Here is a 23747-nt window from a genome sequence, read left to right as displayed (position 1 = left end):
TTCCTGTTAATTTGGTTGCAATCACATAAAGATTGAAGAAGTTATTTATAGAGAAAAGGCTTCTTACTACGGTTTTTAGTTACCTTGGCTATCAATCTGGTATATTTTGTGCTCTATGGTAGATTTTGAATAAAGAACAATATCGACATAACAAAAATTCTCGGTATTTAATACATAATTTTGAATGCAGTACTACATAAAAAATATAACAATTGGTATATTTTAGTATTTTGTTATATGAATTTGGTATATTTTAATAATATTACCGCAACTTTTTTACTTTTATTCAAAAGGCGTAGCGGGTATAACACAGTCGAGCACACTCTAATGCTGATTATTCACTTGTTTTAAAGTCTCTTCAAGTTCAAGATTATGATATCAAGTTTATATTAGTTGGTCACTGAACTATAACACCCCTTTAGCTTATAGCCAGCGGGTATAACAGCAACAGCGTGCCATGCAAATAGCGCAACGGGCGAGGTTGCTGCACCCTCCCACTTGCCCCCCTTTTGAAGCTTCCACAAACTGCAGCTACTCCCCCTACAGCGCCCCGTCTTGTGCTTGAGGTCCGACGCGGCGGCCTCGCAGATAGTCTGGAAAATCGTTGTTATTATTTATTGCCGCCGATATTTTTATGTTTCGCCGAAGTCGTGACTTGGCCAGGTCACCGTTGCCAACGACGTCGTCGTCGGCGTCGCTGTCAGCGTCGCTGTCGACGACTAGACAGAAAGACAGCAGGAGCTAGTAGGTGTGTTCACTAGCCACCGACTGCTGCTGTTGCTGCTGTTGTTGTTGTTGTTGCTGCTGGTGAACTGACCATTTGATGGACACTCGATGAGCACACTTCTTGGAATGCTTTCGAAAAGCATAAAGAAAACGTTACGCTTTAACTACGCAAACGTTTGAATCGATTCGAACAACGCATGCAACCGGAAGTTGCTGCCACAAAATATATATCGAAAGCAGCGAGCTGACTTATTGTTTGTTATCCCCAATGACCAACAACATGAAAGCAGCTTGTTAACTGTTAACGCGCTTGACACAGGAAAGCCTTTAGACATCATCGATGCCTATTAGCTATTCCAATTATTCACATACAAATGCAACACGCATAAAACACACACACACACATATACACGCATGCTCATAAGCATGCAGAGGCATGCCCCAAATGGATACGAACAGAACCATCGAATGACAGTAACTGTTGAGTAATGCGTTCGATTTGGAGTCGAAAGCCAAGGCAAGTCGAATGTTTAATACTCTTTCTGAGGTAGCATTCAAATTCACTTGATTATTGCATATTTATACAGATTTCTTTAACTAAAGCCTAGAATACAGATAGTTTAAAATATTATTGAAACTTATTTGATCGTTGGGATCATGATAAATTGAGATCATTATAAAAAAAATCTTCATATATTCACAAATTTTAAATAATTGTAATAATTTAATTTGAAAAATCTTAATATATTCTGAAATTTTAGTTGATTATTGCATATTTAACTTAAAAGTTTAGAATATAATCTCTCACTTTAAACATAAATATTTTTTAAATTTATATACCAGAAATAAACACAAAGTGTTTAGAATATGTTTACAGATTATTTAAAATATTCCAGAATCTAATTTGATCGTTGAGATCATGATAAATTACATAAATCTTGATATGTTCACCAAATTAATCAATTTTTAATAATGAGCATATTTTGGTTTGCCATTTTATATATCAATTGAATTTAATTTGAATCGATAAGTTATATCAATCCAAAAGCGTTAATAAATTACACAAAAACTTGATATAATCCCATTACTAAAAGCAAGCACACACACCCATCAATTATAATACGTTTTAATGCCGCTAAAAACTGAACTCGCATAAATTACTTCAAAAATAATAATCTTAATTCGTAAGAATCGATAGTAATCGACATAGGAGAACTGCTCGCGTATCGATTAGTGTATAAAGACATCGAGATTTGGATGTCGTTGACGTTGTCGCGTCGCTGGTTGGAGTTCGATTTGCTGGACACGATCGAGACAAAGTCGCTTACTTTCGCTTGGTCATGAATATTAAAGACATTAAGTAGGAACAATAACATCTACCGACTACAAGATTGTGGAGGCAATAGGGAATAGGGAACAGGAAGCAGGGAGTAGTCGACGGACACACAGCACATGACTGGCGAAACTGAGAACAGGAACAGCCCCCAAAATAAAAAGATACAAAAAAATTGTTGTTGTTGTTGTTGGCAGTTGCACTTGATGCTCCTTGGCTTTATGGGCTTGTGAAAATGTCTGAGCATGTCAAAAGCATCGCAGCGTCATACAGCAAAAAGAAAGAGCAAGAGGGGGGGGGACAACAACAACAACTGGGAGTTGTAAGGAAGGCGAATGCTGAAAAGGATTTCGTGTCGTTTTGTCATCGCATGTTCCTTGTTTCGATGGGCTGGCTGGCAAATGAAAACGTGAGCCGTACTTTCAGCATTTGCTGTTTTTACTTATAAATATGCATTTCTCGATCTTTTTTTCTGTTTTTTGTTGTGCTTCCCCCTGCCATATAATTTAAACAACGAAACCCAATAAACAATGCCGCAGTGAGGTCGACAACCAAAGAAACTGAAGTTGCCAACTGAAGTTGCAATTTTGTTGTCAACAAAACGCCGTCGATCGAGTCGGCAGATGCCATCAAATACTTGAGAGAGATAGAGAGATGAGAAGCCCCTGTGGATGCTTGATGATCCTCTGGCTCCTCTGGATCATTTGAAGTTCACATCATTTTGATTTAAACTTTCATCCACTTCAACTCTCCAATCATCATCATCATCTGAACATCATCAACAACAACATCATCGACGTTGCCGCCGACTGTGTCAAGTGTCCAGACATTTGCCGCTTTCCTTTCAGCCACATTTGCTACATTTAAATCATTTATAAAAACGAAAATCAAAAAATGATAAAGAGCCCGAGTTGGTGGGGGGAATGTGTAAGAAATTTAAATCGTTTAGTTTTGAACTTTGTAAACTACGCATAGTATTTTACATATGAGTAACAAATTCCTCGATCCGATCATTAAACCCAATTGCCAATGGTGCGATCCCTTTTCAGTTCGATTATTAATGATTTCCGTTCAATTTTTCATAGATCAATGTATAGTGCAAGGTCATCAAAAGACGTGTTGATTACCAACAACAATAATATAACAACAATAAATTAATAGCAGACGAGCCAGCTCACGGAGTTGGACAGACAACCCGCGGTTACCGACCGATCAACGGATCGACCAAGACCCAAAGGCCTTTGTCTGCTTATATACCCGAACTGGGGAAGTTAAGAAGGGGATGATGATGAGTTGAGTTTATAGTTTGTGAAGCAAATAGTTTTGGAACATGTTTTCTTATTGATAATGAATCAATATTTAGAAAAGTTATTGAAATGTTTCTTAATTTCAGGATTAAATAAAAGTTAGAAATTTACTGTACATAAAAATCTTGTAAATTTATTGAATTATTCTAACATTTATTATATCCTAAAGTTTAGAAATATTTTTATATTCCATTATTATTATTATTCTAACTTTTATAATACCTAAATCAACATTCAGCAAAGTTATTGAAATATTTCTTAATTTCAAGATTAAATAAAAGTTAGAAGAAAGAAGTTAGAAAAGATCTTGTAAATTTATTGAATTATTCTATTATATTTCAAAATTATATTTCAAAATATTTCAATATTCTATTATTATTATGGTTCTAACTTTCATTGTAACTTAAAGTTTAGAAAAAATTCTAAACCTTTACTAAAATTTATTAATTATCAACAAGAAAACAGTTTTTGAAATAAAATATATTTTATTTGATATATTTTTTATCAATCTATTTCAAAGTCACCCCAACTATCACCTTGAAAAGTTTTTTTAAGGAATGTTAACTTTCAGCTCAGGTATTTTCAAGTCGTTACAAATTGAATTAAAGTCTTGGACCCTTTGATCGATTGCGCTTTGGCAGACAAATCTATTTTCCATGTACAACACATTTTACATACACAATTTTGTTTACCAAACACACAGAGAATGGGCCAAAAGATAAATCGCATTCCGTTTATTTATCACAATTTAAGAGGGCATCAAATCGTACAGTAATTTCCAACACACACAAAATTTGTCGATTCATTGCGCATTAATTTCACAACAACAACCAAAAATTTAAATAATGAAAATTGTGATGCTCGATAAATGGGTTAAATAATGAAATTTGTGATGAAAATTAAAGTTGCGGATATCATTGTAAAATCGTCGCGTGCAAAGCTGTTGAAATGATTAAGAATAGCTGAATGGTTGAAGTGAATTTGTTTGTTGAATAGTTTAGCTATTTTAATTCGCTTTGATCAGATCGGTTACAATTTGTGGCTTAAAAGATGGCTTGTAATTTGGGTTAAAAACCTTCTTCCTTTGGCAGAACTTTGCATTGAAATGTTTGTATATTTTATGGTGTCATTAAGATACAAAGCATTGTCAGCAGTAAGTTGCAAGCTTATGCCAATGAGTGGCAAATGTAATGCAACACTAATTGGCCGCTCATGAGGCGTCTAATGCCAAATGCAGTCAAGCTTGGCCAGACAATGGCCCAAAACCTGAGCCGAGACTGAAGCTGAGCTTTGCTCGCTGCCAACAGCAGCGTCAAATGCAACTCGTTAAATATTTATGAGGAGCACGAGGTGCATGCATACCACATACACACACACACACACTTGGACACACACACACATACTCAGGCAGCTTGTCCAGATGTGTAGTCCATAATTGTGCACAGATTTTGATTTGGAGTTTGCCAGCAGCCACAGTAGTTGCAGTTGCACCGCTGACGTTGCCTTGCCCCTGGCCAGGCAACACCTGCACACACACACACATACATACATAGAGACAGACACACACACACAGAGAGGCACACACACCCAGCATAGCTGTAAAATGCAAGGCAAAAGGCAAAGCCAAAGCCAAAGTACGTGGCACATAGCTCTCGGCCATGCACGAAAGGCGCAACACTTGAGCGCTGTTGCACGGACTCCAGGATCGTTGTTGCCACAGCCGCTGCAGCAGCAGCAGTCGAAGTCGAAGTCGAGTCGAAGTAGCAGTCAAAGCAAAGCAGCAGTGCCAGTGGCAGCCAAGCAACCTGTTTCGTGGGAACATTGCCTACTCTGGGGCCCTGACTCCACCTCTGACTCCCGACGTGGTTGTTGTTGTTGTTGTTGCTGTTGTTGTTGCATGCGGCTCGCGCTGCAGCAGCAGCAGCATCAACGTTGTCTGACCATTTGCTGCCCCCTCTACTGCTCTCTCTTTGTTTCTCTATGGCATTCAGCTTCGTCTGACGAACTGCGGCAAGATCTGCTGCCTCTTCTTCTTCTCTGCTGCCTGCTCTGCTGCCTCCTCTGCTGCCTCTGCCGCTGCTCTGCTGTGTTGCCGCTGCTCATAAATGAAACCTGTTAAATGAATGAAATAAAGTGTTATTTGCTCGACTCACAAATGTTTCTTGCTTGCTTCGTTCTTTTTGGTGCTGTGTGTGGATTATGCGAGCCAAGGCGCGTCTCTATGTGTGTGGATGTGTGTGTGTATGTGTGTGTTTTATGTGCTTGTTGTGCTCCGGTTCTTGGACTTTTGTTAGCTTTGGAACGCAGCCTCAACATGCCGCAACCTGTATGAAGTTTAATTTGATTTTATACTCTTGCCGGAGAGTAATATAATTTGAGTAGCAAATATGTAACGACAACGTCTACAAATTATATGTGCCACTATCTGTCTGTCTGTCTGTCCGTCAGCTTCAATTCCAGTTGGTCTTTTAGTTTTATAGTTCATCTGAATGAAACTTGTTGTATAGACATATTTTTAAAGTTCCTTCAGCTATCTGTATAAATTTGTGCTAGAAAATTCATTAACAAACAATAAATTTATATACATTCAATTCAAATGAAAAATTATTAATATTAAACATAATATATATTAATAATATTTAACATAAAATATAGTTATAATTTAATAATTTAGAGCAACATTCAAAACTCTTTTGTCAACTGCATTACAAAGTTATAAAATACAATTTGATAAAGTCTTTCAATTGCCTGTATCACAAAATTATCAATTAAACAATATTTGAAGAGTAGAATTTAATATTCTATTAAATTCACAGACTTTGACCTGATCAAAAAGTTCTTTTAAACATTTTTTGCATTTAAATCCTTGAACCATAATTTAACAAATGTAAAGAAGTTTGCAATGATCTTCATGTTGTATAAAAATATTTAGAAAATATATAATTTGAAAAGCAAAATATAATTTGTAATTCAAATACTTTTACCTAAACAAACAATTCTTGAGACATAAAATAAAAAAATTTAAATAATTAATTAATCTTAATTAATCTTCTTTATACGTTGGAATATTTGCAATTATGGAATTCAAAATAAATATAATTAAGTATGTATTTGTTTTTTAAGTAAAAGTTAAAAGTTAGAAGTTAGAAGTAAAGAATATTTACAAAATTTAAAATATATTAAACTTTAAAAGAATATTATCATATATATCAAATACAATTCTTGACATATAAATTCAAGAAAATTTATTTAAATTTAGAAGATTGTTTTAGAAAAATATGCAGCAAGTGTATAAAATCTTCACCGTATTGATAGGCATTTCTTTATAATTCTTTTTTCTCCTTTTTATTCAGAGCTCGCTTTGCAGCCCTGCCCCATGCACAGGGCTACCAATGACTTGTAAATTTTTGTATTGTTATTGCTGTTGTAGTTGTTATTACTGTTGTTGTTGTTGATGTTGTTGTTTTTGCTGCTGTTGCTGCTGTTGTTTTTGTTTACCTTCCAGTAGTTGTAGCTGCATGTTTTTTGCTGTCTCTCAAGTTGGTCTTCAACTTGAGTTGAGTTCGAGTTGGTTTTATTTTTAACTTAATTTCTTGACTCTCTCGGCCAATGCGTAATTCATATTTTTTTTTTAGTTTAAGCTCCAAGTTCCCCCATAATTCGCAACTTTGGCTGCCAAGCATATAATTTTAACTCGTCTTGGCCCCAAGTCGTAATTGCCTTTAGTCGCCGGCTTTAGGCCAATAAATGCGGGCTTTACATCATTTAAAGTCACTCGCCAGTCGTTTATTATTTTGGCTCTCGTCTCGTCTCAACTCTGAGACTGCGTCTGAGATTTACATTTTATTGTGTATGTTTTAATTTAAATTTATATGTATTCCGCTCTTCTTTCCTTTCTCTCTCTCTCTGTCTGTCTCTCTTCTCTCTTTGTCTTGGCCAGCTGTTAAAAATGTTGGCTTAATTCGACAATTTAATTTGGGTTTATGCCGCTAAATACGAACACAATCTCAGTGGCCATTGATCGAGTTTTGGCTTATAAGAAATGAGGAAGCTCTTCGGGGCGTGTTGACCGATTTTTTTTATATTTTTGGTTTTTGGGTGAAATCTTTTGAATTTGCTCATCTTATTTTATTGCGCCTTACACAACTATGAATTATGAAATGTAATCTTGGCAAATTGTTTACATGCAAACATCAAAATTGATTTTTTGCAACATTGTTTCAATCCTTATTCTTGCATTGCAAAATAAGTTTATTATAGTTATATATTTCTAATAAGTATAAATAATAAAAGTATTACTCTTTATCATGAATAAAACGGCTCTAATAACACGTTATTGTAGGTCAGTTTCTAATCTACAAGAGCAAAGCTTAAAGTTGTTAATCTTGTGACTTTTTGACAACATGCGATTAGTCCAAATATCAACTTATCAAAACGAAATTGATAAGCTGCATCCATTTATAATTCGCTGCCTGCTATTGAACCTCATCAGTTGTCATTAAAATATTGCAAGATGAAGACTTTGTTACTGCTTTTCAGCGCAGTTTTAATCTGTACATTGGCAAGTTCTGTCGCTGGAGGTAAGTTACAGATAGAAAAGATTAAAGTAAAAGATTTATATTAATAATGACTTTACCTCAGAAAAAATGTATCGCATATTGCATGACAAGATAACTTGGATGCATAATCTTCATGTTTGCCGAAGACTTGGCGGAGAATTGGTCGTTATTGAATCCCATGATGAATTAATTAGACTTTCCAATTACCTAAAACAACAAGGATATGGTGCAAACGATTGGTTCTGGACATCGGGCAATGATATTGTCGCTCCTGGTCGCTTTCTATCTGTGACTACTGGCAATGATTTACCCTATAAACTTTGGTCACATGGCCAACCCGATAATGCCGGTGGAAATGAGCATTGTGTGCACTTGTGGCTCAAGGATGGAGTATTCAAAATGAACGATTGGGGTTGTCAGCAAAATGCCAAAGGCATTTGCCAAATGAGAATATAGAAAAAAAGGTCACATATTTTGATAAGTCTTTGATCTTGTCAATTGAACTATTCTGAGAATTATACGTGAACATATAGATGCTTTCTTTAAATATTGTTTACGTTAATTTCAGTAAATAAGTAATAAATGAATCTGTTGTATTCTTGTGAAATTATAGCTTGGTCTTCTTATCAATAAAAAGCAAAGCTTAAAGATTGATTTTGTTGCTTGGCAGGCATTTGCTTATCAATTCTCTTTTAAATATAGATAACATAACATGTTATATGTACTGTTTGTTTAAACTTTTCACTATATATTTTGCCGATGCCGATTGTGCATCGTCAGTCGTAATTGAAATATTGAAGAAAGATGAAGATTTTATTTGTGCTCTTAATTTTTGCATTAGCAAGTTCTGCCTCTGAAAGTAAGCCACAGATTAAGAGGTTTCAATGAGAGAAATATAATATATTATTGTTTTGCTTTAAAATAGTAAAGTCATATCGGATTATGAGTGAACGTGCAACTTGGATTGAAAGTGTTCACTATTGCCGAAGAATGAGCGGAGAATTGGTCGTCATTGAATCCCAAGATGAATTAAATAGGCTTTCCAATTACCTACAAAACCAAGGCTATGGTGAAAGCGATCTGTTCTGGACATCGGGCAATGATTATATTTCACGTGGTAAATTTTATTCTATAACTACGGGAAATCTCTTGCCGTTTACGGAATGGTGTCGTGGCCAACCTGATAATTACGGTGGTAATGAGCGTTGTGTGCACTTATATTTTCAAGATGGATCGTATAAAATGAACGATTTGGTTTGTGAGGACAAAGCTAAAGCCATATGCGAACGCTATGTTAAAACTTATATCTAGATTAAAAGTGCAGATGCGTAACAAATTTTTGTGTAATCTGGTTAATAAAGATCTTTGGCCGCAACGCATATTAATCAAAGCAACAAAATGATCGTTTTCTCAATGTTTTACGCTCCAACAAAAGACTCCAATTTGTGTTGCGTTCTCTTCTCGCTCGCTCTCGCTCTCGCTCTTGTTGTTGCTGTTATTCTTTGCGGCAATGAAGAGATAGAGAGAGAGAGGGAGGAAACTGGCGCAGTCGGCAGACAAGGCGCCATACAATTTAGTTCCACCTCAAGGCGAAGGCGAAGGCAAGGCAAGGCCATACACTAGATAATTTCTCTATCTAACGTGTGTATCTGTGTGTGTGTGTGTAAGATGATGACTAACGGTCCCGTTTACATTTTGTTCCCATGAAAAAAAATATTTAATTTGATTGCGGTTTTTATGTCTTCATTAGCAAAACGCTACAAAAGCAATAAATTAAAGATTTTCGTCTTCGACTTGGACTTTTACACACACGCACATGCGTATGTACATGCGTATGTATGCATATAAAAAATACGTTTGGCTTATTCACTCCATGCCTAAAGATTAACGCTTGATTAATGAACACGATTATTCATAATTTGTTGCCGACTGTTGTTATCATTAAATAATTGAAACATTTTGCCCGCGTTCCTCTCTCAGAATGAGAATGTAAATGTAAATGCGAATGTGAATGTATCCAATGCTAATTCCCATTCAATTTGGATTTAACGATCATTAAAAAAAAAGTGAGCAGAGCGCGAGAGTGATCGCGACATTGGACATGCACAAACATGCGCTTCCTTTGCTGCCATTATTGATGTTACTTGTGCTGCTTCTTCCTCAGCTCCAGCTCCAGCAGCAAAGCAGAGAAGCACCTGCATACTTTTCTGTGTACATATATATGTTAGTGTGTGCATATGTGTTGCACGCAGCTCGTCAATCAATTGAAGAAGTCCAAACGCAACCGGTTTGTATTCAATTTTTTATAGGGTATCTAAAAGAGTATACATACTTTGATTGTAAAATCATATCGCTTTACTGCCAGCTAGATTGTAAATTAAAATGTTGCCGGCTAGATTATAAATATCAAGTGTTTGAATTGACAGCATTTGTGATACATAGCATTAGTGTTGCTAACCTACCTGCAAAAACGATCGAGTTTAGCAGCCATTTTAGTTTAGTGCTGCCAACTGATTGCAAATTGTAAAATGCACATACAGATTGGCAACAATTGTTAGTATTGCCAACTAGATTGCAGTTTTAGGCATTCACCGTGTTGCCAACGACAATGTAGATTGGCAACAACTTTTACTATTGCCAACTAGATTGCAGATTTAGGCTGCCAAAGTTTTTCTGCTAGTGTTGCCAACGACAATGTAGATTCGTCATATATTTTACTATTGCCAACTTAATTACAGTTTTAGGCTGTCGCCACTGATGTAGAAATGGAAATTTATATTAATTGGCAACAATTATACCTATCATGAAGGGTATTTGAGAGTGTATCAGTTGCCTTTTTGCTACACTTGTTCTTTAATAATATTATCTAAGCATGTGTTGATTTTTCCTGCTCAACGAGGCGGCGCTTTTCCAACGCTGACAACGACGACGGCGCGCACAACTCGTCGAATGATTTGCAGATTCTGTTTGACAGTCGATCCGGTTTTTCATTAATGAACATGGAGACACATGGCTGGCGACTTCAAACCTCAGAGGAAGAACACACGCACTTTTTTTTTGTCGAAGGGGGACCGAGGGGGCAACAAGATGTCGCCAATGGTCTATGGCTATTTGATTTATGGGCCTAGTTAAGGGGTTGCTTTGCAGCAGCAGACAGTAACAAATACTAAGACTGCTATTCTTCGAAAAATTCGAAATTCGAATGCGCTTAGTCAGTCAGTCAGTCAGTCAAAGAGTGAAGAGTATCAGCTGCAGCAGCGAAGACTCCCCTAATGAAGATAATTTATTATGCGATGCCGTTTAATTAAAATCAGATAAGCAAAGATCGTTCGCTTGCTCTCAACTCCTTCAAACTGCACACACACACACACACACACACTCTCACACACATGGGCAGCCATGGCCATCAGCATGTCGAAACGTTTCGGCAAGAGAGGTTTTGTCATCCCCTCCTTCTACTTCTCCTCCATCACATTCCCAGACGAGAGGAAATGCTGATGCTTGGAAGTTGCTGCTGCTTTTATTGTTGTTGTTGTTGTTATTGTTAATTTCCCAGGCGCAGGCCAACAAGATTTCGCGTTAAGTTCAACAACTTGAAGGCAACAAAGTTGTTGCCGGTCAACGTTGCGCTGTCGTCGTCGTCATCGACATCAACGTCGGTGGCAACTTCGGCTGCCCCTTTTTAATTTTTGTTTTTGTTTCGGTTTCGATTGCCATACATGATTGCTATTGGTTCTTTATCAGGATCTTGTTTAGGCCATCGCGCGATGCTTTGTTGTTCGACTGTTAATGCGGCTTGCTGTTTGGTCCAGTCTCTCGGCCTTCATTATCGTCTGCCGCCGTATGCAAATGATTTTTAATTGTGTGGCTTGTTAACCCTGCGGAAATCTCTATTTAAACGCTTGTCGAAATGTCAATAACGACTAAATGACGACTCAAGTCTCTTTTGGACCACACACAAACATATACAGGATGACACCAGCAGAAGCAGCAGCAGCAGCAGCAGCATGACTCACACACAAAAGTGTTTGGCCAGCTCATAAATATTAATTATAGCTGGTGCTAAAAAGTTAGCGCCCATTTTTGGCACTTTTCGCTACATTTAAATAGACACCCAGTTGCTAAAGGTAATTTCACTACACTTAGTAGGCGGAGCATTACATTAAGCTTAGAAACTTAAGAGCGCCATAAGCTAACGCTCTTAACGAGCTTCTCTTTAACCGCAATCCACAAGTCGAGTGCTAGAAAGAAAGAGCAACATCGGGCGAGCGTGAGAGCGACTTTGCTCGTGCAATTGCTTTTTTGAAGAGCGTGGAGTAATTAAACTCGCTGGGCAATGCAACTGCAGAATCAATCACAGGTGCAGCCATGCATGTACAGTTTGACAGTCACTGGAAATGCGTACAAGTTTCCTTGCTTGGCCACGATGTCGACGACGTCATAAATCAAGTCGAGCAAGAGTGTGAAATTTTTACCGACCAAGCTTGCAGCTTTTAATGTGTGTCGTGCGCATTTTTAACCATTTATGACTTAATTTCAATTAAACGTATTTGGCCAAATTATTTGTTGACACTTGCAGGGCAATTAAAATGGCAACACGTGCAGGATGCTAGCGGCTTTTTAATTAAAAGCACCACATTTGATGGGAAATGGAGCAAAATACATACAGCACTCAAAAATGGTTAATGAACGCTTAATATCAATTAAATATTCAGAGTTTATGGTGACACTGTTTTGTGATTGCGTGTTGCTCCTAATGGTTAACGAAAAATATTAATATTCTGAAATTGTGGTAACACTGTGACCAAGTGTTGCCTCAAATAGTTAATAAATAACAATAGTTAGAGTGGTTACACTGTTCACTGAGTGCTGTCAAATTATTTTTTTGCATTGTTGAACACTAGAGCAATAACTTGTTCTAATTTGAATGGTTCATAATTAAATATAGGCAAATTGGACAATGTGGCGCACCTTGGAATCAACAAGTGCCACAAACGAATGCAAGGTGCAGTTGCCTTGCCGATCGCAGCGACTTTCAAAGTGAACAACGCCCCAAAACCCTGCAAACGGTGGCATTGTGGCATCGATTTTAGAAAGTCGCTTAAGAAATTAAATTAATTAAAATTAAAAAAAAGAACGGTTTTAAAGCGCAAAGCCTTTTTTACAGGAGCGGAAAAGCGCAAAGCAAAAGCGAAGCCGACATCGCAAAAGTCTCTCCTCTCTATATATACAAGGTATATAACTCATTGCAGACATTTGGCCTTTTATTAATTGTTTGACGGCGCCCGTGCCCATGAAGCTGCTGCTTGCTTTTGGCTCTCTCAGAGAACTCCACTGCAGCCAAGCGCCCGCGCCACCCCCTTAAGCTCCCCTTGGTCGGGGCGTGATGAGAAATTTAATATTGGCAAACGGATAAAACCGCCAGATAATTATACATTTTGAGTGGCCCAAGCTGCAGTTGCAGTTGCTGCAGTTGTTGTTGTTGTTGGTGGTGGTGTTGTTGGCCCTGGCTATTTGGCTTACTGGCCAGCAGTAAGTCTGCAGTCTACAGTTGGCAGTTGGCAGTTCATGCGGCTCATGATAGTATAAGATTTCATTTCATTAAAGTGCATCACGACGGACGACAGACAGACAGACAGGCTGCTGCTGCTGCTTTGCTGCCTGGCTGGAATCAATGAGTGCTCCGCTACATAGTTCAGTCGGCAGTCATTGCCCTCACTGCCCCCTCACCCGTCTATAAGCAACAACATCAACCTTCCATGCTTACTTTTCTTCTTATTGGCAGATTACGGCGGCGGGGTGGCCGCTGCTGCTTCGAGCCAACTTATAATCAAATCCGATAAAAAATTTCATTATTGCTCCACAGCAGCAGCAGCAGCGGCAGCAACAGCAACAGCGCCCATAACTGTTTTGCAGGTAATCTTTCGTTGTAGTTGTTGCTGCTGCTGCTGTTCATTTTATTTTTTTTTTTCTACCGTTGTTGTTGTTATGATTGTTGCTGGCTGCACTTAATTTTCGCATGCGCACTGAACTCATGATCGCGATTTCTTCGTTTCATTCCGCTCCGGTTCCCGTTCCTTTTTGCCAGCCCTCGTGTGCGGACGCCATTTTGAGCTTTGGTTCTCAGCCATAGCAACGAACTGGGGTCAGCCAACAACAGCAACAACAACAACAACAACGGCGTCCAAGGAATAGAAAGAAGCTTTGATTTGAAATAGATGGCGCTGCTGTTGCTGTTGATGTTGTTGTTATAGCCGTTGCTCTAGCTACATAAATTGGGACGTGATTATGAAATAATTGCAGATCTCTTTGTAGTTTGTACTTTTGTTGGACTTGCACAACGTAGTAGAGCCAATCAGTTGTTGATTTAAAATCGGTGCAAGATGAGAACAACTCGACGTCTCGTTGTTGCACAACACCTTGGGGAGAGATCACGGCACCACGCACAGCAGCAGCCGTGACAGGCGTCAGTGAGACAGACAGTTGGCTGCTGACAGCCATATTCCCAATACCAATCGCAGCAGGCGCCTTTGGGGAACAACAACAAAAAACATTGCAGCGGAAACTTATTGATAAAACTGCATTTACGCACAAAACTAAAGCTCGGCCAGCTGCAGCTTTCGCTTGCTGATAAGGACGGCATTTGCATACTTGCTGAAGCTGTTTGATTTGTCACTCCTTATAGCACATACTTGCTAAAGCTCTTTGGTGTGTCACTCATTGTAACGGTCAGTTTAGAATGGTTTAGAATATCAAATACACACCTGATTAATAAACAGATCCCACTACGAGATTTGTGTGCGTCATGCGGCATATAAGTCATACACACACACACGCGCGCTCGTATGCAAATGAAATATAATTTCAACACTCGGATTTCTGTTGATTCTTTTCCTTTTTTTTCGCAGTATGTCCATAATTTACATGAGGTTAACACGCAAAGCGGGCGAGACGTTACTCGGCTCTCCTTTTGGCCTTGATTATCCAGCCAGCAAATCGAATGCACGCACACAACAACAAACAAACAAATAACAACAACAACATCAGCAGCAGCAGCAACAGGAGCGCAAAAAGGAAAAAAAACGGAAATCAACTTGGGGGTTAAAAGGTAAAAGAAAGCAAGCAAGAAATTCTATTGCAGAGTGTTGAATGTTGAAATATTGCCAAATCATGGCTTTGAAGTAAATAAATTTCCACGCTCGCCGCCGCTTGCCGTGACCGCTGAACTTCAGATGCAGCCACAGGAGCAACACCAACAACAACAACAGCAACGGCAGCTAAAATGTTTGGGCCGTGTATAAATAAGTAACCTGAGCTCTGCAACACGTTGCCCAAAAACGGCACACGGCTCAGCTTCGGATCGCAGCATCGCAGATCGGGATGGGATCGTTCCTCAACTTGTTGTTGCAAGTTGCCTGCCGAAGCAGCAGAAGCTGCAGATTGTTGCAAGCAGCGTTGCTGCAGCTCGCGTGTGCGCTTGGCGGCTTTTTGATTTATTTGCGATTTATACACTTGGCTTGGCTGTCAGCAGCGCAGAGCAGTTGCTTTCTTGGCAGCCACTTGACCGATTTCACAGCTGTAAACCTTACGAGGTGCAGCAACATCAAAGTACTATCGAAGCACTATCGATTATTTAACATTCTTTGTAAATCAGCGAGGTAACAACGAAGTATTATCCATATTTTAATATTTCTTCTCAATGCAACAAAGTACTATTGAATCTATTGATGCTTGCTTTGTAATGAAATGAAGCACTGTCAATTCTTCTTCCTTTCTTACTATCGATGACTCCAAACAACGCTGTTTTCGAACAGTTTATTCTCGATAGATGTGGAAGAATATAATAATAGTGGGTATGTCTCTATGCGTAATGTATTTTTTTGTTGTTGTGTAGACTCGGAAAGGCAATCTAATTGTGGTTGACGCTGTGCGCCAGTTAACTGTAGTGATTATGGGCAGGGAGAAGATAACTGGAAAGCATACGAAGTTTTGTGTGTCAACATTTCTTACGCTCGAGTGTTATCAACTGGATAATGCAGATAAAACGATAACACAGCTCTGTTGGTGGTTATTGAGCGGTTGGCGATTGGCGGTTAAGCGCTGGCTGCCTCAGCTGGTGCCTTGTTTGCCAAGAACCACATGAGGCCCATGAGACAACTGGGTGGACTGTTGTTGACGGCGCCCTGTTGCACCATACGCTTGACCTCGGGCAATGACAGTTCCACCACTTCGATCATTTCATCCTCGACGCCACCGCCACTGTTGGCTTTATCGGCATCAGTCACCTCACAGTAGTACATCGCTTGCTTGGCACCCGATGAGCCAACGCCAGATCTGCAACGAGGGAACACATTTAAGAGTTGCTTTCAACTCTCTCTGGGCAACTCTCTGCTGCTCCGCTCACCTGTAGACCATGACTTGCTCGATGCGCTCAACGCTAACATCGTAGCCGCATTCTTCCAGCACTTCCTCGCGAGCAATTTCACTCCAGCTTTTCGATTTGTCCACAATACCAGCACAAAGCTCCAAGGTCACGCCAATGGCGGGTGGAAATGCCTTTAGGTCGGCCTTGTCAAAGGTGCCCAGCTCGGTGGTGATGACACCGTGATAAACAGCCGGACGAAACTGTTTCACCAGCACGAGCTTCTGCCGTGTTGTGTTATAGAGGATGATGGCAACGCTGTCGTGCACCTTGAGCAAATCCCAGTTCTTTTCAACGCCATTCTGCACGTAGTACATGCGATGCGGTTGGACGTAGGGTGAATCAGCGGGCAGTGGACCCAGCCAAACCTTTGTAATGTTTTCCATCGCGAAACAACACAGCACACACCACTTTGACTACAGCTGACAGCTGATTGCGGCAAAACACACGACTGACCAAAACAGATGACACCCGAAAGCACAAATGAGCTTAAAGCTTTCACATTTTGACATTTAATGCACGCTACTCTAATGGTCACACTGCAATTTGAAAATTCAAATTTACGCCTTGTTGCTGAGAAACCAGAGCGTAGCCAACAATGTGCTAGGACCGCCTGAAACCGTTGCGCCTGTCTTCACATATTCCTTGGCCTCTTCTATCGATAAATCTACGACCTCGATGACTTCGTCATGCACTCCCCCACCGGCATTAACTTTTTGCTCATCGCATACCTCGCAGTAGAATAACGTTTGTGCAGCACTCGAGGCACCAACACCAGAACGATATTGGTAAATAAGCTGCAAACTTTCCGTGGGCACATCGTAGCCACATTCTTCCAAAACTTCAACACGTGCCGATTCCTGAGGACTCTTGTTTATCTCCGCGACCCCAGCACACGGCTCCAATGTCACAGCGATTTCGGGTGGATATTTAACTAAATCAATACAGCCCTTGGGCATTTCGAATGAGTTACCTGTTATTAATCCGTGGTACACTGCTGGCCTAAACTGTCGCACATAGATGAGTTTTTGGCGCGACACATTAAACAAAACAACCATTACTCCATTGAATATTTTGACGATATCACGATCTTTCTTCATCCCATTTTCAATGTAGTGCATCTGAAGTGGAGCAACCCATTTTGCATCCTTGGGCAACGGCGTAAACCAAACTTTTGTAATGTCACTTAAGGGCGCGCTTTGGCAAACATTTGTCGATAAATATCGAGATGCCCGCGCAATCAAATATTTAAACATTTTCGATGAACGATAAAATGCGAACAGCAGGTTGGCAGCACCAGCGTCAACAGCTGTGCGTGTTGGATAATAGTCGTGAAGAAAAACAGTGCTGTAAATGACGAAAAACTATTCTGACATTTCTGTTGAGGGCGAAAAGTCGTCTGTCGGTGTGTATTAAATTTTTTTTTGTTGCTTCTACAATTTTGCTATTAGGTAATGTTTGAAATTAATTGAATAACTTCACAGCAAGTTCCCGTTTGCAACAATTGTAAGAATCGGTCCGAACAACAAGAAGTGAATAATGCTACGCTCCAGACTCACACAGGCGGCTTGTGCCGCTCAACGAGCCTTCTCCACCAGCCCACGAGTGTTGGCCGCCGTCAAGCAGATGACGGTGCGCGATGGACTCAATAGCGCCTTGGACGACGAGCTGGCTCGTGATGATCGCGTGCTGCTGCTGGGCGAGGAGGTGGCACAGTATGATGGTGCCTACAAGGTAAGCAAATTGACTTTTGCAGCAGCAGTGACGATTACGTAAACAGCAAGCAGCAGCAGCAGCAAACCTGAAGTGACAGTTTGCCAACTGACAGCTGATTGCAGTAAAGAAGGGGGATGGAAGAAGAGCATAGCGGGGGTAGTAAACAGTTGGAACAGCTTGCGCTGATTCAGCTCGTTCTATGCTCTCCGCCACTAGCAATTTTTGCGTAGAGGTCACTTTGGAAGATTTACACGGCGATAACGCACATAACGATAAGACGCGTAAATCAAAATTCATTCAGTAAATTCGTGATAGTAATCATATTATTGTTTGTGTTTTTGCAGGTATCACGTGGACTGTGGAAGAAGTATGGAGACAAGCGTATCATCGATACGCCAATCACAGAAATGGGTTTCGCTGGCATTGCCGTTGGCGCTGCGATGGCCGGTCTGCGTCCCGTCTGCGAGTTCATGACCTTTAACTTTTCCATGCAGGCCATCGATCATGTGAGTAGCATGCCACCCCCTCCACCTGCCACAATCAACTTGCCACACCACAAACACAATGCCACTTCTACCAAGCAGTAGCTTAACTACAGTATAATGTCGGATATTGCACATCCAAGATAAATGCATTGCAGTTAAACGCACAATCGATTTAATCACTCAACAAGCAAGTTTAAGTTAAAAGCACAACAACTGTTAAGTTGCAGATAAATATTTAATTACTAATTAATTTAGCTTTTTGTGTAAAAGACGTGCATTTATCGACATTGTACTGTACTCATATTATCTCATGTACTTCTATTACCAAAAGAAAACGTATTGTAAATTAGCCAAATGCCCCGCGATACCAATTCAAGTTTGCCTCTTCCCCACAATCAACAACAAATTGCCTTCATTGAAACGTAATGGGATAATATGGGTCTAGAATCAGTTTGAGCTGCTGCTGCCAACAAATTCTCATAGATAGCAAAACAAAAAAATTATAGACAAAAAAAGAAAATGCTGAACGATTGAATGACTAATTTCCACCCATATTATCCAATTATGTGCAGGCAAACTTGCTTAAATCAGCCACCAACAACAGCAGCAGCCACAAGCTAAAGCCCTTCATCGGTGACCTGCAACTGCCACGCAACAAAATCATCATCGAGAGTCCACGCTCCACCTGGCTAACGGAGATCAACGATATACTGAATCGCGATCGCGTGGGAGAAATAATTGCACCACCGCTGGACAAAAGTAAACCCGACAAAATGGAGGCAGCACGTCTCATTGTCATTCGTCGTCGCAAGATGAAGAAGCATAAGCTAAAGAAGCTGCGTCGCAAGATGAAGTTCGAGTGGGCCAAGGTGCGACAGCGTCGTGAAATGCGCAAGGAGAAGGCATTCCAGGGCAAACTGCTCGCTCAGATCAAGCAGGCGGAAAGCTTCAGTGCCGAGCAGCATGTGGCAGAGACATTGCGGCAAGCAAACGAAGTGCCACTGCCACGCTACTGGAAGGGACGACGATTGCCGGCATTTATTATTAAGCAGAAACTAGGCATTAAGTAGAGCGAAACCCAAATAATAAAAAAGAAAAACAAAGCGAGTGCACAAAACTTGAATTGGTATCGTGAATCCGAGTGGCGAGTTTCGAGGAACAAATCCTCATTAATTAATCATTGTCAAAATCTATTTGAATTCCATTAGGTCATCAATTCGGCTGCCAAGACATTTTACATGTCCGCCGGTGCCGTCAATGTGCCCATCGTGTTCCGCGGCCCCAATGGAGCTGCCTCTGGTGTCGCCGCCCAGCATTCGCAGTGCTTTGCCGCCTGGTACGCTCACTGCCCTGGCCTGAAGGTTGTCTCGCCCTACGACACGGAGGATGCACGTGGTCTGCTCAAATCAGCTATTCGTGATCCCGATCCAGTTGTTGTGCTGGAGAACGAACTGATGTACGGCACAGCATTCCCTGTGGATGATAAGGTCACGGATGTTGATTTCCTAGTGCCCATTGGCAAGGCCAAGATCATGCGTCCCGGCAAGGACATTACCATTGTGGCGCATTCCAAAGCTGTGGAAACAGCGCTGCAAACTGCCGCCGAGCTGGCCAAGAAAGGTAACCAACATTTCATATACCATTGGGACTTAAACAATTTAAATCTATATTTTGTAATTGTGTAGTGTCCCCCAATGTATTTAATCCAACACAATTAATAATTTTGTATCTGATTTTTAGGCATCGAAGCTGAGGTCATTAACCTGCGTTCCATTCGCCCACTGGACATGGATACTATTTTCGCCTCCGTTCGCAAAACCCACCATTTGATCACGGTAGAAAATGGCTGGCCACAACATGGTAAGCTTGCACATAGAAATACCCGAATTTGTAATCAAAATTAATACGTGGTACTCATTTACAGGTGTGGGTGCCGAGATCTGTGCCCGCTTTATGGAGAATGAGGCGTTCTTTGAACTGGATGCGCCCGTCTGGCGTTGCTGTGGCGTCGATGTGCCCATGCCATATGCCAAGACATTGGAGGCGCACGCACTGCCCCGCGTTCCTGACGTAACTGAGGCTGCTCTTAAGGTGTTGGGTGGCAAGGCTAGGTCTAAATAGGCAGAATAGACAACCAATCGCTTACTAAATTACTTGTCATTGATAACGATTCGAAGATCCCCGCTGGAGGTCGTCTCTCAGTTGTTCCCAAATTGTGCAATCCGTTTGCAAAATCGAAAAAGTAAATTTTTTATATATTATTTTTGTCATACGGCGGTTGTTCATTTTTACCAACATTTTAGTTGAAATATTTGATTATCGAAATCTCTGCGAAAAATAAAAAATATGATCTAAAAATAAATTCGTACTATTTTTATTTGGCTTTAAAAAGGATGAAATTTATTGAAAAAAGAAAAATTCCGAATTTTGTGTATAGAGAAATTCAAATTTAAACGGTCGCTATCATTTCAAGCATATTTAAACTCAACGGTCACATTTCAATTGCGCTGCTAATGAACATTTGCTGCCTGCTACAATTTCTGTTCGCCTGATACTTCAACTGGCATTTCAGACTTTTTGACGAGCAAAATGCGAGCTCAGCGAAACGCACACACACACGCTCGACACACGTGCACATGTTCTCATTGGTGCTTGCATGGTAGTTGTTGTTGTACAAATTGTTGTTGTAGTTGTTGTAATGATTAATGTACAAGCAATTATATTGTTGTTGTTGTTGGACTCGCGATTGCTGTCGCGAACGGCTAAAAAGTGATAAATCAACGGCCGAAGTACCAGGCGAACAGAAATCAGCAGCAAGCAAAAAACTCATTTTGGCACCGCACTGAAATCACTTGAGTGAGAATGTGACCAATGAGTGAGAACACTTCCAAGCGATCGTTAAATTTGAATGCACACCAAACAGCTGACGATAAATTTTAATTTTTTTAAATAAAATAAAGTGTAATGCCTTTTTTAAATATTTATAATTTTTTTTAGAATATTTAACATATATTAAATATATTTTGCGCTCTAAACAACAGCTTTTTTACAAAGCCATTCCCATCGATTAGACTAAATCGAAATTGGCGCGCAAATCGTAATGCAGCCCTGGAATGGTAAGAGACATCTAACAACACTTAACACCAAATTAGTTTGTTAGTCAGCACTAGTCGAACGAGTGAGTGAGCTAGTGAGCAGAAGAGGGAAAAAGTATCAATAACAAAAACAATTATCAATGAAAATTAACGACTACGCATATTAAAGTGCAATGATTTGACTGTGATGGCAAACAGTTCCAGCTCCGATGAAAGCTCCAAAGCACCTGAAAACTTTCAATTATCCAGCGTCTCTGAAAACGATGACGACGAAGATGTGGTCGATGTCTGTGATGTTGGCGTTGTAGGCTACAATAATAATGCCACAACAAAGAAACAACCAAAAAACGTAAATACAGCACTAGCAGCTACAACAGCAGCAACAGTAAATACAACAACAACAGCAGCAGCTGGATTGCGATGCCCGCTATGTTGCAAGCATCAGCGTCGGCTGCATTGTCGAACGTGTGTTAAAAATGGCAACATTACTCATAGCTCTGCTGAGCGAACGGAAAGGTTGGTCAACACACAAACACACACATGTGGTGACAATAATAACTATTCCGTTTGTATTTTATAGCCTAACGGAGAAGCAACAGAAGTACATCAATCTGCAGGCGGGCCTGAAGAGTTACAGCAGTCGCTACGAACATCTCATCCAGCAGCACAAATGCAACGAGAATCGCATGATTGCCATACGCGCCAAGCGGGAGCAGCTGCAGCTGCTGCAACAGCTGATCGGCAGCACAACGCAGCGACTGCAGCGTTTGAACGAACAGCGCGATGAACTGCGTCAGGCGAATGCTGAGAAGCGCAAGAATCTGCCCAAGTATCCGACAAAAGTGAAGATGCTTGAGGACTATGTGATCGATCGCTCAATGCGCATCGATAAGCTGCGGCAACAACATCTCGGGCTGCTGGATAGCATTAAGCAGACGGCACGTCGAGACATACAGCAGCTTGTCACCTACATATTCCCCATCAGCGAGGTTGTACTCCGTGATGAACAGCAACGCAAAGTGTGTGCCGAACGCAGCGAGGAGGCGGAAACAATTGCAGCACTGGCGGATGCCAAGAACACATCGTATATTCGAGGCAAGTGGGTGTTTCATGGCAGCGGCATCAGTGAGGTGCAGTATCGCATTGTGGGTCCATCGTTGCCTGCCAACGGGGATTACTCGGCTTATCTGGACTGGTTGTCCGACAACAAAGACGATGTGCCTAAGGCGACGGCCAATGAGATTACCCCAAGTCGCTTTGAGGCCTATCGCATCGTTGGTGCTCTCACCTATACGGCCCAATTGACGCAGCTGCTCAGCTTCTATTTGAATGTGCGACTCCCACATAAGCTGGCCTATGGTGACTTCTGTCGCAAGCTGCTCAACGAGGAGCAATTTCTGCGCAAAGTGTGTCGCGTCAACAACAATATCATGTATCTGGCCTACACACAGCAGGTGAAGTTGCGTGCGTTGAATGAGCAGCATACGCTGGAGAATATATTGGCCATATTGGATTTGGAGCGCAGTGATTTGGGGCGTTATGGCCATTTGGATGTGAACAATGCGCCGTTGATGAAATCGGTGGATTCGCTGCTCATTGGGATTGAGACGGCCACCGAATCGGAGTCAGAGGATGAGAGTTCGCTGCGTTTGGACTGGGAGGCGGTGCCGAGTGTGAACAGCAGCGCAACGCAGCAGCCGGAGGAGTTGCAAGAGTCCCATTTAATACCTGCGGTGGCACAACAGTCCACCATTGCGATGGCCGCCAATCGCATCACCTCAATGCTGCGCTGGATCAAGTAAACACTAATGTACACATTACTTTTCATACCTGTCTCTTCACACTTTTAACATATTAAATTTTAACAAAACAAATTAAGTTTAAGTTGAGAGAGAAAGTTTCCAATCACAATATACTTATCATCTTCAAGTAGAAAAGTGTGGATTATTCAAAATTTTGCATTAATTTTACGTTTTATTTTTGTATTATATATATATAACTTATTTTGCTTTTATTTAATAAAAATTGGTTCACTATAGATAACTAGATACAACTAGATTGATACTTTTTTCATTCTTCCAGTTTGGTGGACTTGATGATTTTT

General features: G+C 40.5%; 6 protein-coding genes across 7 annotated transcripts; 4 read left to right on the top strand and 2 right to left on the bottom strand.

Annotated features, from left to right (window-relative positions):
- The first annotated feature begins 7851 nt into the window (after positions 1–7851).
- LOC132786473 (C-type lectin 37Db-like) lies at positions 7852–8537 on the top strand. The gene is made up of 2 exons (XM_060793011.1): positions 7852–7946; positions 8008–8537. The coding sequence occupies exons 1-2, from the start codon at positions 7880–7882 to the stop codon at positions 8379–8381; spliced, it is 441 nt and encodes a 146-aa protein (XP_060648994.1). The 5' UTR covers positions 7852–7879; the 3' UTR covers positions 8382–8537.
- Positions 8538–8700: 163 nt separating this feature from the next.
- On the top strand, positions 8701–9324 carry LOC132786541 (C-type lectin 37Db-like). Its single transcript, XM_060793088.1, has 2 exons — positions 8701–8784; positions 8851–9324. Exons 1-2 carry the CDS (start codon positions 8730–8732, stop codon positions 9234–9236), a joined length of 441 nt encoding a protein of 146 aa, XP_060649071.1. The 5' UTR covers positions 8701–8729; the 3' UTR covers positions 9237–9324.
- A 6400-nt stretch (positions 9325–15724) lies between these two features.
- Positions 15725–16802, bottom strand: LOC132784267 (uridine diphosphate glucose pyrophosphatase NUDT14-like). Its single transcript, XM_060789768.1, has 2 exons — positions 16330–16802; positions 15725–16259 (listed from the first exon to the last, which is right to left on the bottom strand). Exons 1-2 carry the CDS (start codon positions 16731–16733, stop codon positions 16019–16021), a joined length of 645 nt encoding a protein of 214 aa, XP_060645751.1. The 5' UTR covers positions 16734–16802; the 3' UTR covers positions 15725–16018.
- A 13-nt stretch (positions 16803–16815) lies between these two features.
- On the bottom strand, positions 16816–17603 carry LOC132784268 (uridine diphosphate glucose pyrophosphatase NUDT14-like). Its single transcript, XM_060789769.1, has one exon. The coding sequence runs from the start codon at positions 17601–17603 to the stop codon at positions 16908–16910; it is 696 nt and encodes a 231-aa protein (XP_060645752.1). The 3' UTR covers positions 16816–16907.
- A 19-nt stretch (positions 17604–17622) lies between these two features.
- Positions 17623–20910, top strand: LOC132784266 (pyruvate dehydrogenase E1 component subunit beta, mitochondrial). Of its 2 annotated transcripts, XM_060789766.1 has the most exons (6): positions 17634–17752; positions 17832–18081; positions 18408–18569; positions 19757–20168; positions 20289–20408; positions 20473–20910. In XM_060789766.1, the coding sequence occupies exons 2-6, from the start codon at positions 17887–17889 to the stop codon at positions 20667–20669; spliced, it is 1086 nt and encodes a 361-aa protein (XP_060645749.1). In that variant the 5' UTR covers positions 17634–17752; positions 17832–17886; the 3' UTR covers positions 20670–20910. The 2 variants fall into 2 exon arrangements, with proteins under 2 accessions (XP_060645750.1, XP_060645749.1); XM_060789767.1 differs by lacking the exons at positions 19757–20168; positions 20289–20408; positions 20473–20910 and adding an exon at positions 19121–19655 and having other exon boundaries at positions 17623–17752.
- Positions 20911–21713: 803 nt separating this feature from the next.
- Positions 21714–23579, top strand: LOC132784424 (beclin 1-associated autophagy-related key regulator). The gene is made up of 2 exons (XM_060790043.1): positions 21714–22159; positions 22224–23579. Exons 1-2 carry the CDS (start codon positions 21831–21833, stop codon positions 23443–23445), a joined length of 1551 nt encoding a protein of 516 aa, XP_060646026.1. The 5' UTR covers positions 21714–21830; the 3' UTR covers positions 23446–23579.
- The last annotated feature ends 168 nt before the right edge of the window (positions 23580–23747 follow it).

Source organism: Drosophila nasuta, chromosome 2R (genome assembly GCF_023558535.2).
Source record: "Drosophila nasuta strain 15112-1781.00 chromosome 2R, ASM2355853v1, whole genome shotgun sequence".
NCBI lineage: Eukaryota > Metazoa > Arthropoda > Insecta > Diptera > Drosophilidae > Drosophila > Drosophila nasuta.
This window is presented reverse-complemented; position numbering and strand designations above follow the sequence as displayed.